Genomic DNA, 25,397 nt, shown 5'->3' on the forward strand with positions numbered 1-25,397 from the left:
ACTTCTTAGTCTAGGGTAATAATTAAGGAAATAAAAAGATAAAATTTTTATTAAAAGTTATAGGGAGCACTTTTACTCATTCCAATAAAAATATTTTTTATTTTACTTTTTCAATATTCTTAATACATTAGTTAATATTTTCCTTAAGTCATCAGTATTACTATTTGAGAGGACATATATGCCATGGCATCAAAATGATATCAATGTGTCAAATTACTGTATAACACCAAATCTCAATTATTCATTTTAATTTGATCTAACGACTCTTAGTAATTCACTAAAAAAGCTCACGTGACCCCTTTCTCCCCATTACGCTCTCACAAATTTCTTATGTCCTTCCCATCGTCACATGGACCTCCCAGAATCGTAAAGCATGAACTATCACTGAGTAACTAACACCCTTTTCAGGGTTGGTCCTTGAAAAGAAGGAAATTGGGAGATGGGGAGAGGGGGGAGGGGGCTATTGAAAATATTTAGACACTCTTATCTTTAAAAGTTTAATCAAATTTTATAGTTAAAAGAAATCTCAGCCTACAAATCCATACATAGTAGGCGACTAGGCGTTAAACGTTGGGAACAATCTTGTGATTTCAAGAGGAATTAACGTTACTGTCACCATATTTTCAAGAATCTTCTCTTATTTGTCTAGTTGGAAGCACAGCAGAGAATGGTTAAAAGGACTGGGGACCAAAATATTCTTGTGATCTCCATTGATCAAACAGAAGTTAATATGGGGGAAATATTGGTCTCATATTATTATTGTTATATGCATGCATTCAAGTAAACGACTAAGCTTATGCTAGTATCGGCAAATGCATTTATTTGTGTGCGTATCCATCTCAGAAAGCAGTCACCTATTATAATATAATCCAGGTCTGCAACCCTTTCTGCCCTGGGACTATATATAGAGTAATTTTAGTAGTACGTACATGCTGGTGTGAAAATGACTTTCACAGCAGGCATATAGGTACTAGGTGGTATAAGAATTCTAACAGAACCTAGAAAAGCATTTAATTAATTCAAGTTTCCATATTGGGAAATTAAGTATAGAATCACCCATTCCAGTTTTATCTTTTCAAGATGTTCAACCATAATAATACTCAATGCAATAAAAAAAATGAAATTTAATTGAAAAAGTAATCATACTATCAGCATCCCCTACATGTCAGAATATATATCCAATAGCAGCACTAGGTGACTCAATGAACCTGTAAACAAACACCACTTATTGAACTGAAAGAACAAATCAGAATCGAAGGGTAGTGGACTCAATAGTGCTTAAATCAAAGCCTGGGTCAACTTCTCCTTTTACGATTGGTCAGTTTTTCCTTTGATGAGTTGCTATTGTTTTGACTGATTTTCTTTATTTTGTGTTCATCATGGGACCTTTTTGGTCTTTGTATTTTTTTTGGGCTGCTTCCCTTTTTATAGCTTGTGATTTGGAACTAGTCCACTACTAATATTATATATTCTTATTTGCTGACGGAAAAAAGCATTTGTTCCTATGCTGCTAATATACTACAAAGCTTCAATTTCCTGTTTTGACTTGTGAGTTTTCTTGGTAATTAACTTTGGAGCTGTGATGTACTGATTTGGGTGTCCTTTTTTCAGATGGCTCTCCCAAACACCAGGATGCCTGTGGTGTTTTTCTCCATGGTGTTGCTGATGATCAACAATTGCATTGAAGCGGTTTTGGTGAGAGGAGATTATCACGGAACTGGATTCCATTTCCAGCCCCTTAAAAACTGGATGAACGGTTAGAATGAAGACTTTATTTCTGGACCTGCATTTTCGTTTTTGCATATCTTGCCATATTCTGTAGTTAGTTTTAATCATTGACTGCATTATAAAAAACTAGAAAGCAACTGTGTCTCTTTGAAAAGGAGATGAATTAATGAATAGATTGTGATCTTGTTTCAATTCTTTTGTGGACATATTGCAGTAGAATTAATGACCCTAAATTGGGATTTGTTTCCCTTGGGGCATATGATTTCAAACGGCATTTTAGTAAATGACGATCATATTCAGATAAGTTTATTTAAATAAATTGTTTTGGCCCCTCTCTTTCCGTGTCTGTAATGTAGGACAGTGGATCTAGCTCTTCATACAAAAAAATGCCATTCTTGTTTTAGGCTATTTGGATAATTGATAGAAAGAGAAGGGAAAGGGATGAAATGTAATAGTTATTAATGTTTTTTGTTTGCAGTAAGAAACCAAGATTGAAATTAAAAGTGCAACATAATGTAATAGTTTATTATGATTTTCTCCCTTGTACTCATGCACATCATTGCAGTAGGTTTAATCCTTAAAGATGGAACTTTTCTTTCATTTGCATCAAATAAGTAGACTACTTCTGCATTTTGATAACATTGTGTAAAAATTTTGACAGTAAAATTTAATAATTTCCTTTTTTTTTATAAGAAATGAGTAATTTTAACCATTCATATAACATTAAAATGTGTACCAAAAAATAATACATTAAAATACATGCTTCTTTTACTTATTTTGACTGTCTCATGCTATCCTATATAAACATATTTTGTAGAAATTTTATAATTTTTGTTTTCATTACCAATCAAGCTAATAACTTTCTCTCCTTTGCATGTAATACTTTCATGGTACCTATATCTCTGTAACGATGCGTCAATCACATGCAAATCCAAATGGTAACCAAGAACTTTATAATTCTATTATATTTTACTTTTATTTTTTCAATGACAACCATCCATACATTTGTGTACACCATCTTACACTTTTAATTGTCAACAATGCAGGGCCAATGTACTACAATGGAGTATACCATCTGTTCTACCAGTACAATCCCAATGGCACAGTGTGGGGTAACATAGTGTGGGCGCACTCAGTGTCCAAGGATCTGATAAACTGGAATGGCATTGAACATGCTATTTATCCATCAAAGACCTTTGACAAATTTGGCTGCTGGTCAGGGTCTGCTACCATAATCCCTGGTAAGGGGCCCGTGATCCTCTACACTGGAGTTATAGAAGAAAATAACACTCAAGTGCAATGCTATGCCGAACCAGAAGACCCAAATGACCCACTTCTTCGGAGATGGGTGAAACCAGACAAGCTCAACCCAGCTGTGGTAGATAAAGATGTTAACCACACTGAATTTCGTGACCCCACAACAGCTTGGTGGGGCAAGGACGGTCACTGGAGGATGCTGGTGGGCAGTGTAAGGAAGCGCAGAGGAATAGCTTATCTATACAGGAGCAAGGACTTCAAGACATGGGTTAGTGGATGGTTGGGGTGGACTTAGGTATGATTATGGCAACTTCTATGCTTCCAAATCATTTTTTGACCCCAGCAAGAACAGGAGGATCTTATGGGGTTGGGCAAACGAGTGTGATAAACCGATAGACAATTTTCGGAAAGGATGGGCAGGAATTCAGGTACTGAATTTATATGTATGCATTTCCTTCAACACAAGGTTAAAATAAAATAGAGTTTTGTTCTCTTATTTATATTTCATATGGTTTTATCTTTTGCTTATAAGTCCTATGTAATAGGAGTTTGATAGGTTGACTATAGTTGCATTCCTTATTTTCATGCTGGTCTTGATAAAATTTGATATTCCACGAGTGGTGGTAGTAGTTACTGGTGTAGGGCTATTTAAAAAGCCAGTTATCTTCTTCATTCGATAAGAAATTCACTCTCCCGATTACAGAGTTTTTATCAGTTTCAATAGATGCAGCCACAGGCCAGGGCACAGTAATTTCTCTTAAATTGTTCAATCTAATCAGGAGACAATATATTTTGACATTGTTAAATACTCTTTGACCTAAAATTATTCAGTTTAAATGTAAAATAAAAACCTAAAATTATTGAGTTTAAATGTAAAATAAAAAAATTTCTTAGTAAGAAATTAAATTTTGGCTCCATCTTGCTTTTGTCTTTCTTTTTCTTTCTACCCTTTTATTCTCTTCACTGCCCAATCTTACATATGTTTTCAATATTTTTTTTCTTGGATTGAGAGAGATAATTCTAGATTTATTCAATCTTTGCTCGATTCTGAATCTCTGACTCCCTTTCATGTTTTTTCTTTGGCATTCAGATATAAGTGTTTTATTTTTGTATCCTTATACAAATTAAAGGAATTGTAATATGCGTGTATGTGTCTGGTAAAATAATTAGGCGATTCCACGAACTGTGTGGCTGGATTTTACTGGGAGACAATTGGTGCAATGGCCTGTTGAAGAGTTAAACAGTCTCAGAGGCAAAGAAGTTAACATAGACAATCAAAGGCTTGAGAAGGGAGATTATAGTGAAGTAAAAGGAATCACTGTTGCCCAGGTCTAATTCTTAATTATGCATTAATGAATGTATGCTCATACAAATAAATACATATAATGATATAAAACTAATGATATTATATAACTGCAGGCAGATGTTGAAGTTACGTTCTCCTTTTCAAGCTTGGACAAGGCAGAGGCATATGATCCTAAGTGGGTAAAGGCGCAGGATCCATGTGCCCAAAAGGGTTCAAAACTACAGGGTGGGGTTGGACCGTTTGGACTTCTGACTTTGGCTTCTCAAAATCTCGAAGAGTTCACTCCTGTGTTTTTCAGAGTTTTCAAAAGTCCAAATAAGCATATTGTTCTCTTATGCTCTGATGCGAGAAGGTTAGTCTATTCCAAATTGGGATGAGAACTTCTAGTTTTCTTTCTATCTTCATGATAGGATGGGTTTTAGACCAAAAGAGATCAAATTAAGTGGTTGGAGAATTGCATTGGATGGGGTTAGGTTATTTTAATTATATGATATTTTGTTTTTTTGTATTTCCTTCAAATTGGTTATTTTTGTTTTTGGTATTTCTAAATAGTTCATCTTTGAAGAGTGATCTGTACAAACCGCAATTTGCGGGGTTTGTAGATGTGGATTTGGCTGCGGATAAGAAGATTTCTCTTATGAGTTTGGTATGTGCAAATTCAATTCCATTTGGTACTTATATATAGCATTTATGCACTACAAAATACTAATGTATAAGTATTTAATATTTTTTGTGTTTTCAAATGAATGGAAGATTGATCACTCAGTTGTGGAGAGTTTTGGAGCAGGAGGGAAGACAAACATTTTGTCCCGAGTCTATCCCGAGCTAGTAGTGATGAACCAAGTGCACTTGTTTGTGTTCAACAATGGTACTGAACCAATCGTAGTGCAAAACCTCAAAGCTTGGAGCATGATATCTGCTGATATAAAATGATCAGCCTGAAGCAATTGAAGTCCAAGTTAGTTAGGTGGTTACTGGTACATATGACAGGGTGGGTGGAACTCAGACATATCAGTAGTTAGTTTTTAATTCCTCTTGGTTAGTTACGCATGTAAACAGTGAGATACTTTTCTTTATAAATACCTTTATGCAATGAGAATTGTTTTCTTCATTCAATCTTCTCCGCTGTTCATATCTCTCAGTTTGAAATACTTAAAATTTGACATAATGTGATTTATCTGTTTCTTGCATTGTCTTTGGTAGACCTACGATATTTGTGCGTCACATGTTATGAAATATTGACACCGACACGGACATATAAACACTTGTAATGTCCAAAATGTAGGATACAGACACATGATATATATATATATATATATATATATATATATACATAAAATTAAATGAGTTATATTCATAAAAGATCTAAATTGAAAATCAAAATTTATATATTTATCATCATCTAAAAAGAACTTTTCCTATGATAATGAGTCACAAATGGGATAGGATGTTAATTAAAATTTAAACATTATATTTTATAAAAAAAATGTTAAATAAATAATAAAATTATATTTAATCTCTTGTAAATATTAAATACAATTAATATTTACTATAAAAATTTAGTAAATTAATAATAAATAGTTATAAGAAAATGTAGAATTATTGAGAAATAAATACAGATTTACCTTAACCGTTTAGTTGAAGGACCACGCAACATCATCGCCATGTGGACTCGTATAGTTGGTTACACTCAAGAGCCAATGCCACCATGACTCATGAGGTTGCAGAAATTAAAAAAATTAAAAAAAGAGTGTAAATAAAAACGTTTCTCAAAGGAAGAAAAAAAAAATTCCTCACCTTATTAATATATCATTTCCTCCGTGTGTCTCTCTCTAGAGGAAAATAAAAAGGGCAAACAAAAACTCTTAATTTCCCCCTTTTCATCTGAATATTATCGTCCTTTAATCCAAATCGCTTCATCATTTTACTCTCTAAATCAGAAGCTACAACCCGCCACCACCGCCACGCTTGGCGTAACTCTCTGCCGTCGCTGCTCCTTCATTCGAATCTCGCTCTAATGCGATTCCTCAAACATCAACCGATTCTTCTATCCTTTTTCTTTCCTACCTTCTTTTCTTTTGATATTCGCACCCGCAATTCTATATACGGTGAGTCCTTATCGGAGGAGGAGCGTGCATGATCATTAACCTGCGCATCGTCGCGCGTGTCCCCTTGGTGGGCCGCGTCCAATCGCGCACTTCCTACGTCCAACCGTGTCTGGTGACAGCGGAGGCAACGAACACCGCGTCGCACCGGAGTCGTACCCGTTTGCGTGTCCGGTGCGCCACCGACGTGGGACACAACACTTCAGCGGCGTGTCCGTGCTTCATAGGTCACATGTAATTTTATTTAGGTTCTCTGTCCATTTGTCTGGATATAGTTTATTTGACAAGTCCATTCACAAATGGGGAGGGATCCATGCACTTTGTAAAAAACACAATATTATAGGTCAACCAATCAAAATCACCAAATACTTTCAATTGATGAATGCGTAGATTGTTTACATGCTAATTGGTCATTTGAGAAGTTGTGATGAGTGGATGACTCACCAACAAATGAACTGACTTGATTAACAGTGTGAGGCTGGATTTTGTTGCGCTGCAGAATAGTTAGCAGCTCTTGAATTTGCTCAGGAGTGAATTGAGGAAACAAAGTCTTCTGAGTGGGAAACCATGTTTGTAGCAACATGGGTTGTTAGATTTTAGCTTAAAACCTATTAGCACCAAGTAAAGTTATCCAACAAATATATAAGTTGCACCGCGAGAATTGAAGCAGACGATATGAGATTTTCTGACATTATTTCCCATTCTATCACAAAAGATTGCTTCACTCCGTGATTTCCTCTTCCTTCACTACTAGAAATCGCAGTTTTTACATCGGTCGAAAATGACATTTTACATCATTTTTGGACCATTTTTGAATATGATATCGTTGAAAGTTAAAAGTTTCAACATCGTTCCTCAATCGACCGTTGTAGAAATATAATGTTTTCTACATCGGTGCTATCCTTACCACCAATGTAGAAATTATATCTTCAAAGTCGGTGTTGTATTCGTCAACGATGTAAAAAATGTTTTAACATCAGTGGTGACATAAGCACCAATGTTAAATGTTGAATAACCTGTGTATTTTAACATCGGTGGTGACGTAAGCACCGATGTTAAATGTTAAATAACCTGCAAACAATTAAAATTTAGGTTAATTAATAATCAAAATTTATATTATCAATATTTCTAATAATCAATAAATATTATTATATAATATTAAAATCAGTATTTATAATTACAAGCAGTTAGCAACTCAGCATTATCATTATCATTCAGCACTGGAGGAAAAGAAAAATTCTATTTTTATTTATAATGTCGTAAATTGTTTGAACTATCAGGACTAAAAGTTTTGCATAGCTATCTATGCTAAATATTATTATCGACCAAGCCAATTAGAGAATTAACATGAAAAAAACATGTTGGACCTGGCCCAACTGATGGCTGGTAGACATAATTCTCCTAGTAGCAAACTACTAAGGCCTTTAAGTTGTATCAAGATTACTAACAGACTAACATAATCAGAAGTGACACTTGGAATGAGTCCGGACAACCATTTGCAAACTACAAACCAAAAGCCTGATTTGAACCAAAATTGAATCTAATGAACCTACTTATAGGTTTAGAGATGGACAAATTAAACCTCTTCATCTCCATGTTGTGGTTTTAATCCTTAGAAATTTACAGTGTGAATGAATAGGTAAAGTAAATTAATATTAAACTTGTAGCTAAGTTATAAAATCAAGTATATAATATATACTTATATATTAGATAGATAAAGTAAATTAATATTAAACCTGTAGTTTAGCGTTTTCCCATCCATGAACTCGGCTATCTTTGTTGTGACATGAATATTGGTACTTGTCATCCACCTACACATAATTAAATTCCACCAAACCATTATCCCCAAAATAATAACATACAATAATAATAATTCCTCTATCTCTCCTTATCTTTCTTAAAGTAATATATACTTTTAGTAAATAAAATTTGACAGCACTTTTAATAAAATTAAAAAGACAATATAAAAGGAAATAAATTAAAAAGACAAGTGGCAATTACCTTTACAAACACTAATTATAAATCTGGACTCCTAAGGATGAAAAAGAAGGAGAAAACTGCATAGAATTGTTATATTACAAACAACCAACGCAGTGAATGAGGAATAGGATGTAATTAATCTTAGAAATCAAACCATGTTTCAAATCAATGTAATTAATCTTTTTGTTGATATTAATATATCAAAGCACTTTTAAGGGGAAAGCTAAAAAAAGCACGGCTTCAACAAAGTATAGATGGAGGGTAATAAGCCTTTGAAAGTATATGTCAGGAGAAATAAGAAATAGGAGAATATTTAGATTTAGCAACTATAGTTGCTTAAATACAAGCATCGAGAAAACTGAAAAGAGACACGGCATCAAATCATGTTGAATAACAGAATGCGCTCATCACTACACTGCCATAAGTTCAACATAACAATTGAAAGGAACAATACCTTTCCCTCTTTACTGAAATACTTGTGAAGATCACCGTCAGTTATCCTTGTGAACAAGCCTGTAACATACAAATTAATAAGCTATTAACTACAATGTAAAAGGTGGTTAACACCTTCCATTTACACCCTTCTTTTTTTGGTAACATCACAACATAAGCTATTAATCCTGCACTAATTAAATTATCCAAATAAAGTACCTAGACAAAAACAGGCAGTTACTCTTTCTCTATTTTTTATAACAGGATGAAACAAATTTCCTTAACCAAAGTGAACCCTGTAGGGGTGTTGGTTACGTGAATCTAATAAAAAGTGATTTTTTTCCACAAGGGACAATTGAAAGCAAAGTTTATTGAATATTCCCTTGTAGAATTAGGCTCTGAATTAGTAACATATATATCAAGGGGGAATGTATAGGCAATGTTCACCAAAGTGAAGATTAGTTTTTGCCATGTCTTTATTAATACAGTATAAACAGTAAAAAAATCCAGCAAGGCAGCAACTAAAGAATTAATTACTATATATGAACAAAACCAAAGAGATCGAGAGAGAGAGAAAAAAATCTGTATCAACAAAAGAATTCTACATTCTACTATTTCTTTGTCCTCTTTACACTGTCCTTCGGACAAAAAAGAAAAATTACACACTTGTAATTTTTGTAAAAAAAAGTTACACAGTTGTTATAAGTAGCATCCATATTTGAGAAGAGCTGCCTGCTTATTAGTCAATAGCAAATCAGTTTAGTCAGATACGAATAAGAGCTTTCACATTGAGAAGATAAATATATACAGAAAATGGCATACTGAAAAGATATAAACCCGAGAACTAAGAAGCATAATAATAATGGAATAAAATATATAGACAACAAAATTTTAAACTACATGTCAAAATATTGAAACTTTATTTCTCATGCAGTGTATCAAACACCATAAAATCACAACTCAAGGAGAGTGAACATGTGCAATCCAACGTTCAGAATTGAAACCATCATTTCAATCAAATTGCAAAAAATATAAATTGCAAATTAAAGTAATATGAAACAAGAAAGGACACAAATTGACCCCAAAAAATGAAACAAGGAAATCAAATGAAAACAAAGATGGACACCATAAAAAATTCAAAATGGTAAGAGAAGCCACTCACTTGTAGGACAAGTGTCAACTGCAAGGAACACAAATCAAATTGCACATGGATGATGGAACGACAAATTTTCACAAGCACATTTTTTTTCCAACTACAGTCACCTTAAAAAAAATCCTTCTGAGTACTCACTACAAAACTCAGCTTTTGGATCCGAAAAAGGACATGAAAAGTTAGTTCAAACCCAAAACTACACATAAATCAATCAAAAGCAAAACACGACCACCAGAAAATAGTTAGATCTATGCATTTCCCATATCCAAAAAGAAGAAAAATCTTTGCTTTATTTATTTATTATTATTATTATTATTTCCATAAAAAGATAACAAAAAGAACAAGTAAAGAAAGAAGAACAGGCAGTTCCAGTTACAACAATGGTGGTGTGTTTTTCCTTTTCTTTTGTTTGCTTGGTAACCAATAACGAAATGATACCTCAGATCCCGGGAATCGGTTCAGCCGGTGTAGATATGGATTTTAACGGCGAGGATGAGGACATAGTAGAGCGCGAACAAGATGAACGTGTGGATGAAAATGGCTTTGTCATTGGTCTTCATGCTACCGAACTCAAGCTGCTTCCCGTTCCCAGGAAAGGAGAAAAGCAGCCCTGGTTGGAGCAGCATGAACAGAACCACCCCGTTCAACACCGGTGCCCAATCACTCATTTTCTCTTTGACCCAGAAAATTAAAATTAAAAAAAAAGTGTCTTTCTTTGAAGAAAAGAGTAAAGGTTGTATTTTTGGGAGAGACTAATTACTGATTATTAATGAAGGAAAATGCAACAAAAGGGACGCTAGGGAAGAGTTTGGAAGCAGGAGAAAAAGGGTGGTAGAAGGAAGCGAGTGTTTGGCGTGGCTATGCTATTCTGTGGTCGGGACTAGGGTATTGGGGTTTTGTGTTAACGTTTGGCGTGGCTATGCTCTTCTTGATCTCATCAAGGGCTTGTCAGAGCCCTTGCTGAGTCGCGACGCCAAAGAGGATAACAACCATGCTTGGAGTGTGGCTCGTGGTCCCTGAGAGAGAAACGGCGCTGCTCTTGGAATTTAGGTTTGTGCCTTTCCATATTCTAGGAGCGAGAAAGAATAAAAAATAAAAACGCAGAATCCAAGACCACAACGGGTTTGTTTAAAAAATGTTGTTGAATAAAAAATATTATTGCACGCAGAATCCAAGACCACAACGGGTTTGTTTAAAAAACGTTGTTGAATAGAATAAATTACATCATCTTTAACAAAAACGATGTTGCTCGTTTCTTTTTAATTATAATATTGCCACTGCATTTTATTCAACCACGGCTTGTTGAAACCGGTGTGGTTGGAGTGTTGTAGAATATTATTATTCTAGTAGTACTTGAGTGAACCTCTTCCTCTGCCTCTTCATCTTATAGTTGAGGGGGTGTAATTGCACTCGGTAACATTTAAGGAAATACAAATATATATTTATTGTTGTTTGTTTGTGCACTCTTAATTTTATAATTTTAAACCCTGTTCTTAAGTTTTCAATTTTTGTCAAATTTTATCTTGGGTTAGTTAAGTTTTTAATTCCTAACCTTTTCAAAATTTAATTTTTAGTCATTAAATAAAAGTTATCTGGGTTACGATCTCTAAATTATTTTTTTTAAATTTGACTTTTAGTTCTTAAACAAGAACTTGACTAATCAAAGTCTCTCAACTTTTATTTATTAAGTGTATTTGCAAAGAACTTAGAAGTAATTTATATTTAGAACTTAGAAGTTGTAATTTATATTTTCTTGAATTGGAATCTAATAAGTAAATTATATTTACCAATGAGTATAAAAAAAAAACTAGAGGGAAAGACATACATTTTCTTGGAATGGAATCTAATAAGTAATCCGTTAAAAAAAAAGATATAATTGTAAAAATTGATTGAGAATAACAAAACAAAAAACTAGTTTTCTCTAATCAGTAATTATGGCTTATAAGCACCCAACAGGTTAATAGTAAACAAAATTACCGGCCAAACAGGTTACCTAAAATTTATATGTCGAAATAATTGAATAAATGAGCTTTATCCCATATAGATTGAGTTCTTCCGTAATTTTTTTTTTTTTTTTGAGAAAAAGCAAGGAGTGTAGGAAAAGCATAACTTGGCATTCATTGGACTCAGCTGAGGAAGGATATTAATCTTGCCCACAGATCACTAAATGAGCTCAGTGGATAGATTTGAAACCTTGTGCGGTTCATGTATGGCACAGAAATATTATCAAGCCAAAAACATAGGAAAGATAACAAGTAACATTTGTCCATAAAAAAAAAATCAAATTATCATGTGAATTTTCCCTTTGGAAGGATCAAGGCACAGAGAGAAGTTACACGCTGAAACTCTTCCATTAAATTCACTACAAAGTCAACAATACGATAATGGAAAACTTCCACAAATAAAACATGCACCAAAGGCATAGATGATAATACAGAAAATTACACTTCCCTACTATTTTTAATTTTCTTAAGACAGACTTGCCATGTTCAAATTTTGTGCAGGCATTGAGAGATTTTACAAAAACTTTTACACAATTATATACAGATGAAAATCATGAAATAACAATACCAATGGAGGTCAACGCAATATAAGAACCAGAGGGCGCGTTTTAGGTTTCAAAAACTTCCAAGGTGTCAATGTCATAATCTGTTTAAAACAACTTCAGAATTACATTTGAATCCTTAATCTCCTAAGGGTCATTGCTCCTCTCTGTTAGAAATTACAGTGGAATCCTTACTTTCACAGGGAAATCTTTTCACCTCTTAGTTAATTTCTACAAAATACAAACACCAGAAATTATTCCAGCATTTATGTAATAGATGACAAATATCTAGTACAATTTTCACTATATGTTCATGATACACTCAGAAACTGGATCCGCATATAACAGTAATAGAATATCGAGAAAAGAAAAGAAAAGAAAAGAACCGAACGAGGTTATTCCCCAATAATGAATTGAACCACTGAAAGAATAGCTCTGGTTATTTGAGGGACCAGAATCCTCCTCACAATGAATTTCCAACTTTTCTGAATATCTCTTCCTAAACCTTCCTCCTTTTTGTACAAACATCTCTCGATCCTAACTACTCTGCTGACTTATGTAACTAACTCAAGCAGCTCTATTCCTTTATTTATTCTTTCATAGACCTTTTTAATAGGGGGTCACACCCTATCATACACCCTATATGTTAGTTAAAATAGTCAAACAATCCAATTTTATTTTACTCACTAGAACAAGATAACAGCAATATCAATAAGCTAGAGCTTAACAATTCATTCTAAAATTTCAAATGCATTAGCACTTTCCAAAATTTTTAAAAAAGGAATTCTACAAGGCTAACATTCTACATACAGTCCATTCATGCATGGATATGCAAACAGAAAATTAAGAGAAGAATATCAAATTATAAGCATTGGAAGATCCTAGTTTATGACAAGAAAATCACAAAGTCTTACTTTATCATATTTTATGACACCACTTGAATGAGACCCACAATGAACAACATCTTGAAAAAATACACAGCACAATCAGATCCAAGGAAAATAACAGTTACCCAGTGCATGGAGACCCTTTACTTGTGTCTGAACAATTAGAATTGCCTCTGAGTTCATAGACTCTCCTGCATGTAAAAAACTCAAGGCTTAAGTATGGAATTGATTGGGAAACCACCGAAGAAAGAACCCAGGAATTAATATATAGATTGGGAAAACAAAAAATCCATGCTTTCCAGTTTCAAGTGATCGTCATTCCCATGCCTCATGATGGATTTCACATACCCAATTGTCCCTTGGTCTAATTACCAGAAGTCATGCAAAGCATAACATATTACTAAGATTTGAGTATCAAACTTTTTCTTGAATATTACCATGCACTGTGAGAGAAATTTTTTTTTATATAAATTTAATAGCTAGTTACAGCGTATAGGGATGTGGAATACTACAAAAGGAACCAAGTTGAAAACTGAGTTAAATTTGAAGGGAAAAATGATCGTACCTATAATTAACTGAAAAACAAAATTATTTCAAGAAAAAGGTTAATGTAAAATAGTACAAAATAATGTAGTTAATCATGATTTATTAAATAAGTAAACATTGAAGCAAAAATACAGAACAGGCTTACAATGTTGAAAAAATCGGGAAAGGAAAAGAATTAGTGAACAATTCATATTCAACAACAACATCAATTTTCATAAAAAAAATTGATGTGATTTTCTACATATTTTATGTTTTTTGTTATTTTTTTATGATACGACATCGATTTTGTAGAAAATTAATATTGTGTAATTTAGTTTACATCGGTTTTCAAAATCGATGTTGACGCAGAGACTTTTAACGTCAATAGTTTCAATATCGGTTAATAAACAATGTTGTAAGACCTTAATAATCAGTGTGAAAAGTATATTTTCTAGTAGTGACCCTTCTAGTTGAATAACAAGAGAAAAGACCTCGCTAATTGAAGGCAAGGAATCCATAAGCAAAATCTGAGTTCTAACAGTTCCATAAGCTTCTCCAAGACATTTAAGAAAGCAAATTAGTGTTAGACCAAAAAATGTTCTTAAAGATCAGGTAGTGAAAGTTCAACCCAAAAAACATACTTAGAAAATATGAGCATAATGCCACTAAAAATAACATTTTTTTTTAAACTATACTTGACACTTGTCATCAGTAATTTGATTATTGTCAAAATACTTATACTATTTGATTCATCAATAATATCTTTGACCCATTTATTAGAAAAATCTCATTTATTAATGAGTATTTAATAATAATTAATGTTATACTCCGTTTCTGACCGTTATTTATTTTATTAATAATATCATTTACTTGTCACATTAAAATTCTTGTAATTGATGAGTATCTCTCCAAGCAATTCTCTATTTAAGGCTGAAAGAACAGGAAGCTCCACAACCACAGTGCACTTGATTTCAATTTCTATTTCCCAACTTCAATTCTTTAGCCTTCTATATATCATCTATCGTATTCTAACAAAGATGCTGAACTTGAAGCACCTCTCTATAATTTGCAGCATTCTTGTTGTGGCTATCATTTCAATGTCAGCATGTCATTGCAGAGTTTTGCAACCAAATGATTTGAAACTCATTGAGGAAACTTGCAAGAGAACCCCAAAACCTAATCTTTGTCTTCAACTCCTAAAAGGTGACCCCCGTGCCCCTAGCGCTGATACTGCAAGCCTTGCATTGATTTTGGTCGATGTGATCAAAGCCAAAGCAAATGAAGCCGAGAAAACAATCAAGCAACTTCTTAAGCAGGGTGGGAATAAGAAAGCCTTAAGTGAATGTGCTGTCGATTACAAAGGGATTTTGATACTTGATATACCACAAGCCACTAGGGCTGTGAGGGGAGACCCCAAATTTGCAGATGATGCGGTAAGTGATTGTGCTGTTGAGGCTGATATTTGTGAGAATCGCTTCAATGGGAAATCACCACTCACCCATGTGAATAATGGTATGCGTGATGTGGCGAATGTGGCAAGGGCCATTATTAGGACTTTGCTCTAGGTACTCATTATTTCCTGTTTGACTAGAGAGAAAAAAAAAACGTGTCATTAACAAACTGTCCAAATATAAAAGGATAATGAGAGACATTATTGTATGAAAATGAAGTCTATTTGAATGAATGTTATTGGAAATTGTTTGTTCAGGCATTTTCTGTGTTAGTGTGATAATTAAGGTTGGACGAACCAACAGAATTCATACATCTATACTAGTTTGTTTAATTTGGTTATGATGCTCAACAGAGATTTAGCTAGGATGAAAAAGAACTCATTTTGTTTTAAGATTTTTGTTTTCTTGTTTAAATTAAGTTTCTAAAATACCAAACACTTAAATTTTGTTTTCTTGTCCTATTTTTTTTTAAAAAAATACTAATATCGATCATATCATTTAAAGAATAATAGGGTAATTGTATAAAATTTTAAAAATTAACATCAATTATTTATATTACAAAATTCTAACGTCTTATTCTATGGAAGTTATTAAAATGAATTTTTAATTTCTTACCCATGGTCATCAAGGAATCGTATTGTAACTGATGACTGGGGCAACAAGCAACAGAGTGGCAGACCTATATGTGGATTGGGGGTGTATTTGACTCCTTTAAATTTTTATAATTTCAAAACAGAAATTTAAACAACTGAAAAATGAAATTTTAATTTCCTTCTAAAAAGTAAAAAATTAGAATTTTCTTTTTGATAGAAGAATCTTCCATAGGGGCATGTAGAACTGTACCTACACCCCTAATTTTATAATTTTAACCCCTGCTGTTAAGTTTTCAATCGTTCTCAAATTATATTTTGTGTTAGTAAAATTTTTAACCCCTAACCTTTTCTAAAATTCAATTTTTAGTCCTTAAACAAAAGTTTGTTGGGTTAAGATCCCTAAACTATTTTTTAAAGAAATTTAGCTTTTAGTTCCTAAGCAAAAAGTAAATTGATCAATGTCCGTCAACTTTTATTTGTTAAAGTTTTTAGTCACTAAAATTTAAAAAATTTCAATTTTTAGTTCCTAAAATCACTATAAAGAAATAAAAATTATGGGTTCAAGCTTTTATTTAGGAAAAAAAAACTGAATTTTCTAAAAGTATAGGATCTCAACTAGTCGTCAAACAAAAGTTTTGGGACCACAAATCTTAATGGAAAAAAATGAGGGATCTTCAGACATCAAACATTTGGTTAGAGACTAAAAAATTGAATTTCAAAAAAGTTTAATTACTAAGAACTCAATTAACCCTTTTATCTTTTATTGACTATTTTTTTCGACAATTGGTATCCTTTTCAGCTCATTGGATACTTTTATTCTCTATTCAACTAAATATTTTATTTCCTTTTCAGCTCACCAAACTTGATTTTATAGTATTAATGTTTTTATTTGAATATGTACGGCGATAATAATTATTGAGAGAGGCGCTTCAAGTTCAACAGAATCTTCGTTAGAATATGATCATAAAAGCCTCAAAAATTAAAGTTGGAAATTTAAATTAAAAATCAAGTGCACTTATGTTTTCTTACTCTTTTAACCTTAAAATATAGAATTGCGTGTAGAATCTATCATAAGTTATAAAGTATAATGTGGAAAGTAAACGATATATATTAAAAAAATACAATAACGCTTTGGACAAAAAATAACTACAATATTGAGATACTCCTAGAAATGAGTTTGTCTTTGAGCATTTAAAGATATTATTATTAATGAGTCAAATAGTATAGCATATTTTGACCAAGAATTAATTGCAATGTTAAGTGTCATGGGTAATTTTTTACCAAATTATGTTGATGCTAATGGAACTGTCCTTTAATCTCTTTTTAATTTTTTTTTTGTGTTGGATGTATTTTATAATAACAATTTATATTTTACTATATTTTTTAGATATTTTTAAAATGAATTCTATAATTAAATGTCATTGATGCATTTAAAACAAATATCATTATTGGAAATCGCATAAATAATTTTTTAAAATAATATATATTCATATAAATATGTAATTATTTAAAGTGACTTCTTTTTGAATTGGCTAAAAAGTATTATTTTATTTTTAGTCTAAAAAAACTATAATTGTGGGGTTCTCCGGGAATCTAAAAAGGGAGGGGATTGAACTTTTACCGCTTTATTTGTTAATTCAATCAAAACAACTCATATCCATTAATCAATGTTTTCTGAAAAGATTATCACAACAAGATCATATGAAAAACAAAATTATATGGCCCTTTACACCAATTTCATTCCCAAGATTTAACAACAAAGCTAAGAGTCAAAGAGAATGAGAATTATACATAAAATTTATAATGGTTCAATTCTTAAGGGACCTTGTTTTAAAATCTCTTAGAACTTTCACTTATAGAGAATTAATTACAAATACCATGCAAATATAATTTCCTAGATTTTACTCTTTCCTTGAATCCTATAAGAGAAAGAATGAGAGTTCAAATCCTATCAACTCACAAAACTCTGGTAACCCTAACCAAGATAAAAGAAAAAAAAAGAATGAATTCTTGAATAAAAACGAATACACCTTGAGTTCAAATCCTATCAACACTTTCACCTTGATGTGTAGGTCACTAATGAAAAGAACATAAAAGGATATTGATAACTATTAAATATGAGTTATTTTGATAATAAAAATATATTGAAAATATCTTTTAAAACATTTATTTAGCAATTATTTTTGACTTAAATATTAAGATTTGATATTTTTCTTAATTATGACATGCAACTATGAAAACGAGAGATTAAAAGAGAAAAAGATAGAGAAAATATCAAAAATTTCAATAAGGAAGATTTTTAGTATTAGGTTCAAGTCCACTCCAAAGGGAGTTAAGCCAAAGAGGAGACACACAACCCACACACCGAATCTATCCCTTAGGGAAACCCTCTTTCCTTTTTGTTATCTATCACTTTCTTCCATCCACCTCAACCTCCTAAAGTATAAAAGTGTCTCATGACATGAGTGGCTAAATTCTTAGTTAGGGTCTGACAGGCTTAAAAGCCAAAGCGATGTACTCATTATTTATCAATGCAATACCAGGTGTTTTCTTTCCTATTATATTTTATGTTTATCTTTTCATGAATTATTCATCTTTTATATTCTATTAGGGGATAGACGATCGAGTAAGGGTAACTTCTAAATAAAATTTAAAGAAAATATGTATGCATTAGTTCTAGGGATTAGACACTTGGAAGATAGATAAATAAAGACATCTTCCATCATTTGGTAAAAAGAAACAAAGACGTATTTGGCTGACACTGTCTTTGAAGCATGCTAGAGACAACAACGGGGTTAGTGTAAAACCCGTCTTTAATTTTGAACTATATAATAGACTTTTCTTTCTAATTTGTGACTCCTCATTACTCTGCGCCATACCCTCACTACGTCCGTCTGCCTTCTTTTCTTCATACCCTCCCACTTTGCACACTGACCATACCCTAAGTGTATCCTCCATTACGTAGCTTCCACTGGTCGACCCACCATACCCTCACACTTGTAGACCCACCGTTCCTCTGCCATCCTTTCTTGAAGCTTCACCCTTTTCTCTGTTTCACGAAATTCCCAACCTTTCTCCACCACCCTGTCCAATAACTTCCATTCCCTCCTTCACCCATCTCCCAACAAGGTAACCGCACTTCGAAAACGCGATCAAAATTTGATTTTTCGGTATTTTTAGTAGTGGGGGGTTTTTCTAGGGTTTTAGGGTTTATTGAAAACTCCACAGTTTTGGGATTTTTATGCCATCTGTGAGTTCGGTTTATCCTGTTATGATTTTTTTCTAAGAATTATTCTGCCAATTTTAGAATTTCTCCACTTTCCCCTTACGATTCTGTGTTGAGCAAATTTAGTTTTAGATAGAAATTCTCGTTAAGTCTATGTGTGTTTTGTTATGTTCTAGCTGATTCTGCTTCAAACCAATTTTATGAATTCATCATTGACTTCTAGATTCGGGTTTTCTTCAACGGCCTCGCATGAGCATGCAAGCGAAGAAGCAAAGGTATGTGATCAGTCTGAACAAGTTGAAGCCGCGGATCAAACCAAAGAATCAGGTTCTATTTCGGAATCTCAGCCTCAACTTTGATTGGTTAAAAATAAAGATTAAAAGTTTGTTAATGAACTGTGTTTTCTGATTCAGATGTGGAAAAATGATAGAGAGACTTCTAATTTACATTACTTGAGGGAATAAGTAGGGGAGAGGTTAATACTTCGAGGATCAAATTGATAGTTCATTCTTAAAATAAAAGGGTACATTTTTTCATAAAAGATTTTTTTTTTTAAGTTTCCATATGGACTAGGAATTGAAGTATGAAGTTTTTTAAGATTAGGTTGTGGTTCTAGATGAATATGTTGTTAGATGGTCCTAGATGAGTTTGAGAAGGAAGAACTATGTGGTCAAAATATTGCTGAAGCAATGAACATATATATCCTTAGATATGGATATGAATAATGAGGCATTGAATATGAGTAAAGATGGTGGATTATCGAATTCTGCTATCCTCACATCAATGCAGAACATAAGGTGGCAGACACTGTACAGAAACAGCCCACACCACCTAAAGGAAGAAGGGTAACATTGAGATATTAAAAATTAGGGAAGTGTAGGTAGAAGTGATGGCACAGGAAGCCAATTGCCCCTCATATATATTGTATAATCTCTTTTTTATCTTAGCTTTATTTGCCCAATGCTTAGGTACCAAACCCCACCCATCTTGCTTCAAATGATTGATAGGAATGTAAATATAGACTAGTTTCTGAATTCTGTGTCTGCATATCACTGGATTTGATTTGATTGTAGGGTTGAACAAGGAGTCTGAGGCTTTTGCAGAAAAGCTTTTTGATACTCTTGCTAGGCAGAGAGGTATTCAGGGGGGTTCCATTAACAAGATCCAGTAGAAGGAATTCTGGGATCATATTTCTGACCAGAACTTTGTTACTAGGCTCAAAACATTCTTTGACATGTAATTCATTGTTTTGGTTAATTTGGATTCTCAGTAAGTATATATCACCCTTGAGATGACTTATATTAATTTGGATTTGGAATGCAGGGTTGATAAAGATGCAGATGGCAAAATCACCGAGGAAGAAATTAAAGAGGTACAGTACAAAATAATTAATTCACCACTAACTGTTTGGCCATATTTTATTTGGAAAAAAATAGATAGACAACCCTGGAGATGCTCTTGTTGCATGGACCAGAGGAAACTACAAGAGGAAAAAAAATAGATACACAACCTTGGGATGAAGTTCTTGTTGCATGGGGAGGACAAGGAAGGGTACTATACATACATATTTAAAATTCTTTTAAAATCTGTTTTTTTTTTTTTTTTTTTTGTAATTGAGTTATGAATCGGGCTAATTTAATCCGTTAAAGGCATTGCAGGATTGTTTACTGGTATTAGTTCAGATTGGTGGTAAAATGAAATAATTAGACCCTTGGAGTTCATATATACATATAAATAATTTTGGCACAACAGTAAAGTTGCTGCCTTATGGCCTTTTCTGTAAGTCATGGGTTTAAATCCATGGAATGGTCTCTTTGGTTGTGGGGGTAACTATAGCTGAAAACAACTGAAATGGATTGGATTTGCAGGAATTCCTACTTCATGATTCAATATTATGAATATGTTTCTGTGTCATTGATTGCTTTACATTTTATGCATTTATCACTATACAATTGTTATGGCTAATATAATGTCTACAGTGTTTTGGCGCAGGTTTTAGTTATTTTCTGGGGGTTTTCCCATGCTATTAAAAAAAAAAACACCTTCTGGACATGAAGAATCTGCACAATAACAACTAGGTAACAAATGCTCCCTTCCTCTTTATATTTGTTGAAGTCCTTGTGGCGGGCCACGGCCTACCAACAATACAAACTTTACAAATAATAATCCACACGTAAATGGTTTTACGTAAACCTCGTATTTGGTCCTTTAAGCTCTATAATTTGTTTCGGAAATTCCTGAATTGGCCTAGAATAAAAATGTTATCGATTTAGGATATGCTTGGATATACTTCTCAGAGGCACTTATAAGAACGAGAAAAAAAAACTAAAATTAACTTGCATATAAATTAATTTGTAAAAAAAAAATCATAGTTTCTAAAAAACTTATTTTTAACTTATGTTTAAGTAAATTTTAGATTATGGAGAATTTTTTATTTTTTATTTTTTCATTTTTTTTCTAGAAGTACTTCTGAAAAGAAAAATTATCTAAACATCCTCATAATCCAAGTTGTAGACGAGGAATACAAAAAAGATGACAAGTCATATTTCATATACACAACTTATTTGCAAAAGCAAAAAGTAGAGAAAAATAAAATAAAATATCGTATAACTTTTTTATTTTAAATAGAATACACAAGGCATGATCTAATAAAAAAAATTAATCATACTAACAATTAACATTTATCAATAAAAAAAATATACTAGGCATGAGCTACAATTTTTTACAACTTTCATATATATTTTCTTCTCAACACATGTTCATTCCATTTTTTATGCTGCTGTGTTAATACCATTTTTGTTGTCATTAGATTCTTGCGTCAAATTATCTGAGAAGAATTTGGGTGAAAATATAAAACTGTCATATCGTTCATTTAGCTAGACTCATCAATATGATTTTTATTGTTATGAAGCATTAAAGATCAATTCATTGCATTGTGTATATTGACACTTTGAACCTTGAAAACTATTATGCAGTTTTATCCTTGTATTGATTTACTAGTTTCCTTCCTCACTTCCTTAGAAATTTAGAAGATTGATACTTGTCTTTCTCTTGTAAAAGCCATTTGTTGCATTGCCCATAGGAGGGTTTTTAGAACCTTGAAAACTATTATGTGTTTTATCATTGCATTGTAGTAGTTTTTATGCTATTCTGTTTGTATTGTAAACATTGCAGGTGGTGATATCAGCTGGTGCTTAACAAAGATTTCTACATCGATCGTAAAAGGATCGTCGTAGAACACGTGATAAACTACATCGGTCTTAAAATGATCGTCGTAGAACACATGAGAAACAAAGTTGTGCTTAAGCCAACAACGATGTAGAAAGCAGTGCTTTCTACATTGGTGTTGTTGTAGGCACGACTTCCTTTGTGACGTGTTTCTAAGACGGTCCTTTTACGACCGATGTAGAAACATCCACCCTCTACAACGACATTAGATTTAAAGACACACGTCCACCGTCGTAGAAATGCCAATTCCACCGATGTAGAACGCTATTTTTCTAGCAGTGTCTTTATCTTTCTGCATCTTTTATTTTAAATTTCTTATCTCTTTCTTGTAGATTGGATTTGCTTTAATCTAAATATAACAAAGTTCTCGTAGATTCGATACTCAGACTTTCAAGTACTTTACTACTTGTTACAAATTTGGTACACTTGCCAACGAGTTAACAAATATTTATAATTTTGACTGGTAAAACAGATTAATCAATTGTCAAATATGGTAATCAAATAATTCTCCAAAATCCTATTTGTTCTACCTTTTCAAAAAAATTGTAATCCATTATCTCTTTCAGATAAAGAGTTTCTCATGCTTTTTGGAATAATTGATTAGCAATTGTGGTATTGATTATTCATCACACAAGGAGCACCTTAAGTTTCCAAAAGTAATCTAATGGATTACAGTACATGTTAATCAATTATCTCAAGCTATAAAGCCTCCCTCCTTCTAAAATTGTCTTCTATAATTGATTACTGAAATTAATAATTGGTTAATTCATCAAAGCTTGCCAAATTTCAAGTAGATGAGAGATATGTTGCTCATTCTAAAACTTTGTAATTGATTTCAAAACATTATAATCAATTACACTACATATGTTGAACTCATTGCTCTCAAGAAACTTAGAGATGAATCAATTTGTTTAACACCTTAGAATCATATTAATAATGCATAAAAGAAGACTTAACCTAGAACAATCATCATGTTAGTCTAAAACAATCAATACAAATATCACATCTATTAAACTTGTTTGACATTGTAAAATTATTAAACCAAAACTAAGACCTAAAGACATATCTTCAAGGTTTTAAGCTTTGGTCCAACAATAATTCTTCAATCGAAAATATGTTACTACTTTTTTATATTATAAATGTTAAGCCAAAATCATTAATAAGACCATTAAAACTCATTATCCTTCTTCCCATAACTAATAATATTTGTGCATTCCAAACCTACTTTCTATTAAAATGTCAAGACTAATTAATATTTTTTATTGAATAAAAAATAAAACAACTAATTTTTTTTATTACTTTATGTTATAATAGATATTATTCAATGGCCAAAAGTAATATTTTTTTTAGAAATAATTAATTACACTATTTAATATTAATGTTTTTTTAGTAAATATTTAATATTAATGTTAATTAAATATATGATATATCATATGCGAAGAAGGTAAGTTATATGAGAGTGAAAGGGTATCTTATAATATTTTCACTATGTTGGATTAGACATGGCAACGGGGCAGGGCGGGAATGGGTATTGTCTCCCCAATCGCCCCGACCCCGACTCCCCCAGCATGTCCCCATACCCAATACTCAACGGGTTAAAATTTATTGGGTATCCCCGACCTCGTCCCGTATCCGATTCAAATTAAAAAAATATTTTTTTTGTAAAGAAAATATTAAAAATTTAATTTTAGAAAAAATAAATTGATTGTTAAACATTTATTTTTAATTACTTATATATCAATAAATTTATCATAGTGCATGTGTCTACAAAAATCATTAAGAAAAGAATATTAAATTATGTCAAAAATTTAAAATAAAATTAACTAGTAATTAAAATTCTAGGCCTTTTGATTAAATTATGCAAAAATTTTAAAAAATTTAAGTGGCGGGGCAGGTCCGAATTCGGGGTCGCGACGGATGTAGTAATCACATACCTGTATCCGTACCCTACTTTTGTTTAATGGAGAAAACCTGAACCCGAACCCATACCCGATCAACTCGGGTATTACCCATCAAAATCAGGACGAATTCAGACGGATACCCACAGGTACGAATTTTCTTGCCATGTCTATGTTGGATATCTCTGTTTTTAAAATTTGTTCCCACTTTTGGAAAGCCACATGACTGTCAATAATATACCTTTAATGTAAATTTCAGGTTGTGTTGGTTTTGGGTTTAGGACAAGGGGTTGGAATGTCTTCTCCTCTGTTTAGCTGGGAATTGTCACCTTTTGATTAAAAAAAAAATATAGATATTACGTTTAGTTCCTCTAATGTGAACGAAATACTACTTCTTAGTCTAGGGTAGTAATTAAGGAAATAAAAAGATAAAATTTTTATTAAAAGTTATAGGGAGCACTTTTACTCATTCCAATAAAAATATTTTTTATTTTACTTTTTCAATATTCTTTAACACATTAGTTAATATTTTCCTTAATTCATCAGTATTATTATTTGAGAGGACATATATGCCATGGCATCAAAATGATATCAATGTGTCAAATTCCTGTATAACACCAAATCTCAATCATTCATTTTAATTTGATCTAACGACTCTTAATTAGTAATTCTCTAAAAAAACTCACGTGACCCCTTTCTCCCCATTACGCTCTCACAAATTTCTTATGTCCTTCCCATCGTCACATGGACCTCCCAGAATCGTAAAGCATGAACTATCACTGAGTAACTAACACCCTTTTCAGGGTTGGTCCTTGAAAAGAAGGAAATTGGGAGATGGGGAGAGGGGGGAGGGGGCTATTGAAAATATTTAGACACTCTTATCTTAAAAAGTTTAATCAAATTTTATAGTTAAAAGAAATCTCAGCTTACAAATTCATACATAGTAGGCGACTAGGCGTTAAACGTTGGGAACAATCTTGTGATTTCAAGAGGAATTAACGTTACTGTCACCATATTTTCAAGAATCTTCTCTTATTTGTCTAGTTGGAAGCACAGCAGAGAATGGTTAAAAGGACTGGGGAC

General features: G+C 32.5%; 2 protein-coding genes, 1 long non-coding RNA gene and 1 pseudogene across 5 annotated transcripts; all 4 read left to right on the plus strand.

Moving 5' to 3' along the window:
• The window catches only part of LOC114403585, a 141,093-nt pseudogene extending 135,714 nt beyond the window's left edge, over window positions 1–5,379 (plus strand).
• Window positions 2,542–3,309, plus strand: LOC114401431 (beta-fructofuranosidase, insoluble isoenzyme CWINV4-like). Its single transcript, XM_028363942.1, has 2 exons — window positions 2,542–2,666; window positions 2,775–3,309. Exons 1-2 carry the CDS (start codon window positions 2,639–2,641, stop codon window positions 3,278–3,280), a joined length of 534 nt encoding a protein of 177 aa, XP_028219743.1. The 5' UTR covers window positions 2,542–2,638; the 3' UTR covers window positions 3,281–3,309.
• Window positions 5,380–14,860: 9,481 nt separating the features above from the next.
• Window positions 14,861–15,629, plus strand: LOC114401239 (cell wall / vacuolar inhibitor of fructosidase 1-like). Its single transcript, XM_028363704.1, has one exon. It carries the CDS (start codon window positions 14,956–14,958, stop codon window positions 15,481–15,483), a length of 528 nt encoding a protein of 175 aa, XP_028219505.1. The 5' UTR covers window positions 14,861–14,955; the 3' UTR covers window positions 15,484–15,629.
• Window positions 15,630–18,809: 3,180 nt separating this feature from the next.
• LOC114401497 lies at window positions 18,810–22,801 on the plus strand. Of its 3 annotated transcripts, none has more exons than XR_003664285.1 (6): window positions 18,810–19,091; window positions 19,365–19,515; window positions 20,262–20,424; window positions 20,512–20,739; window positions 21,168–21,266; window positions 22,363–22,801. It is a non-coding gene; the product is annotated as an uncharacterized LOC114401497 (long non-coding RNA). The 3 variants fall into 3 exon arrangements; XR_003664286.1 differs by having other exon boundaries at window positions 21,181–21,266; XR_003664287.1 differs by having other exon boundaries at window positions 20,512–20,560.
• The last annotated feature ends 2,596 nt before the right edge of the window (window positions 22,802–25,397 follow it).

The sequence above is a fragment of the Glycine soja genome, chromosome 20, assembly GCF_004193775.1.
Source record: "Glycine soja cultivar W05 chromosome 20, ASM419377v2, whole genome shotgun sequence".
NCBI lineage: Eukaryota > Viridiplantae > Streptophyta > Magnoliopsida > Fabales > Fabaceae > Glycine > Glycine soja.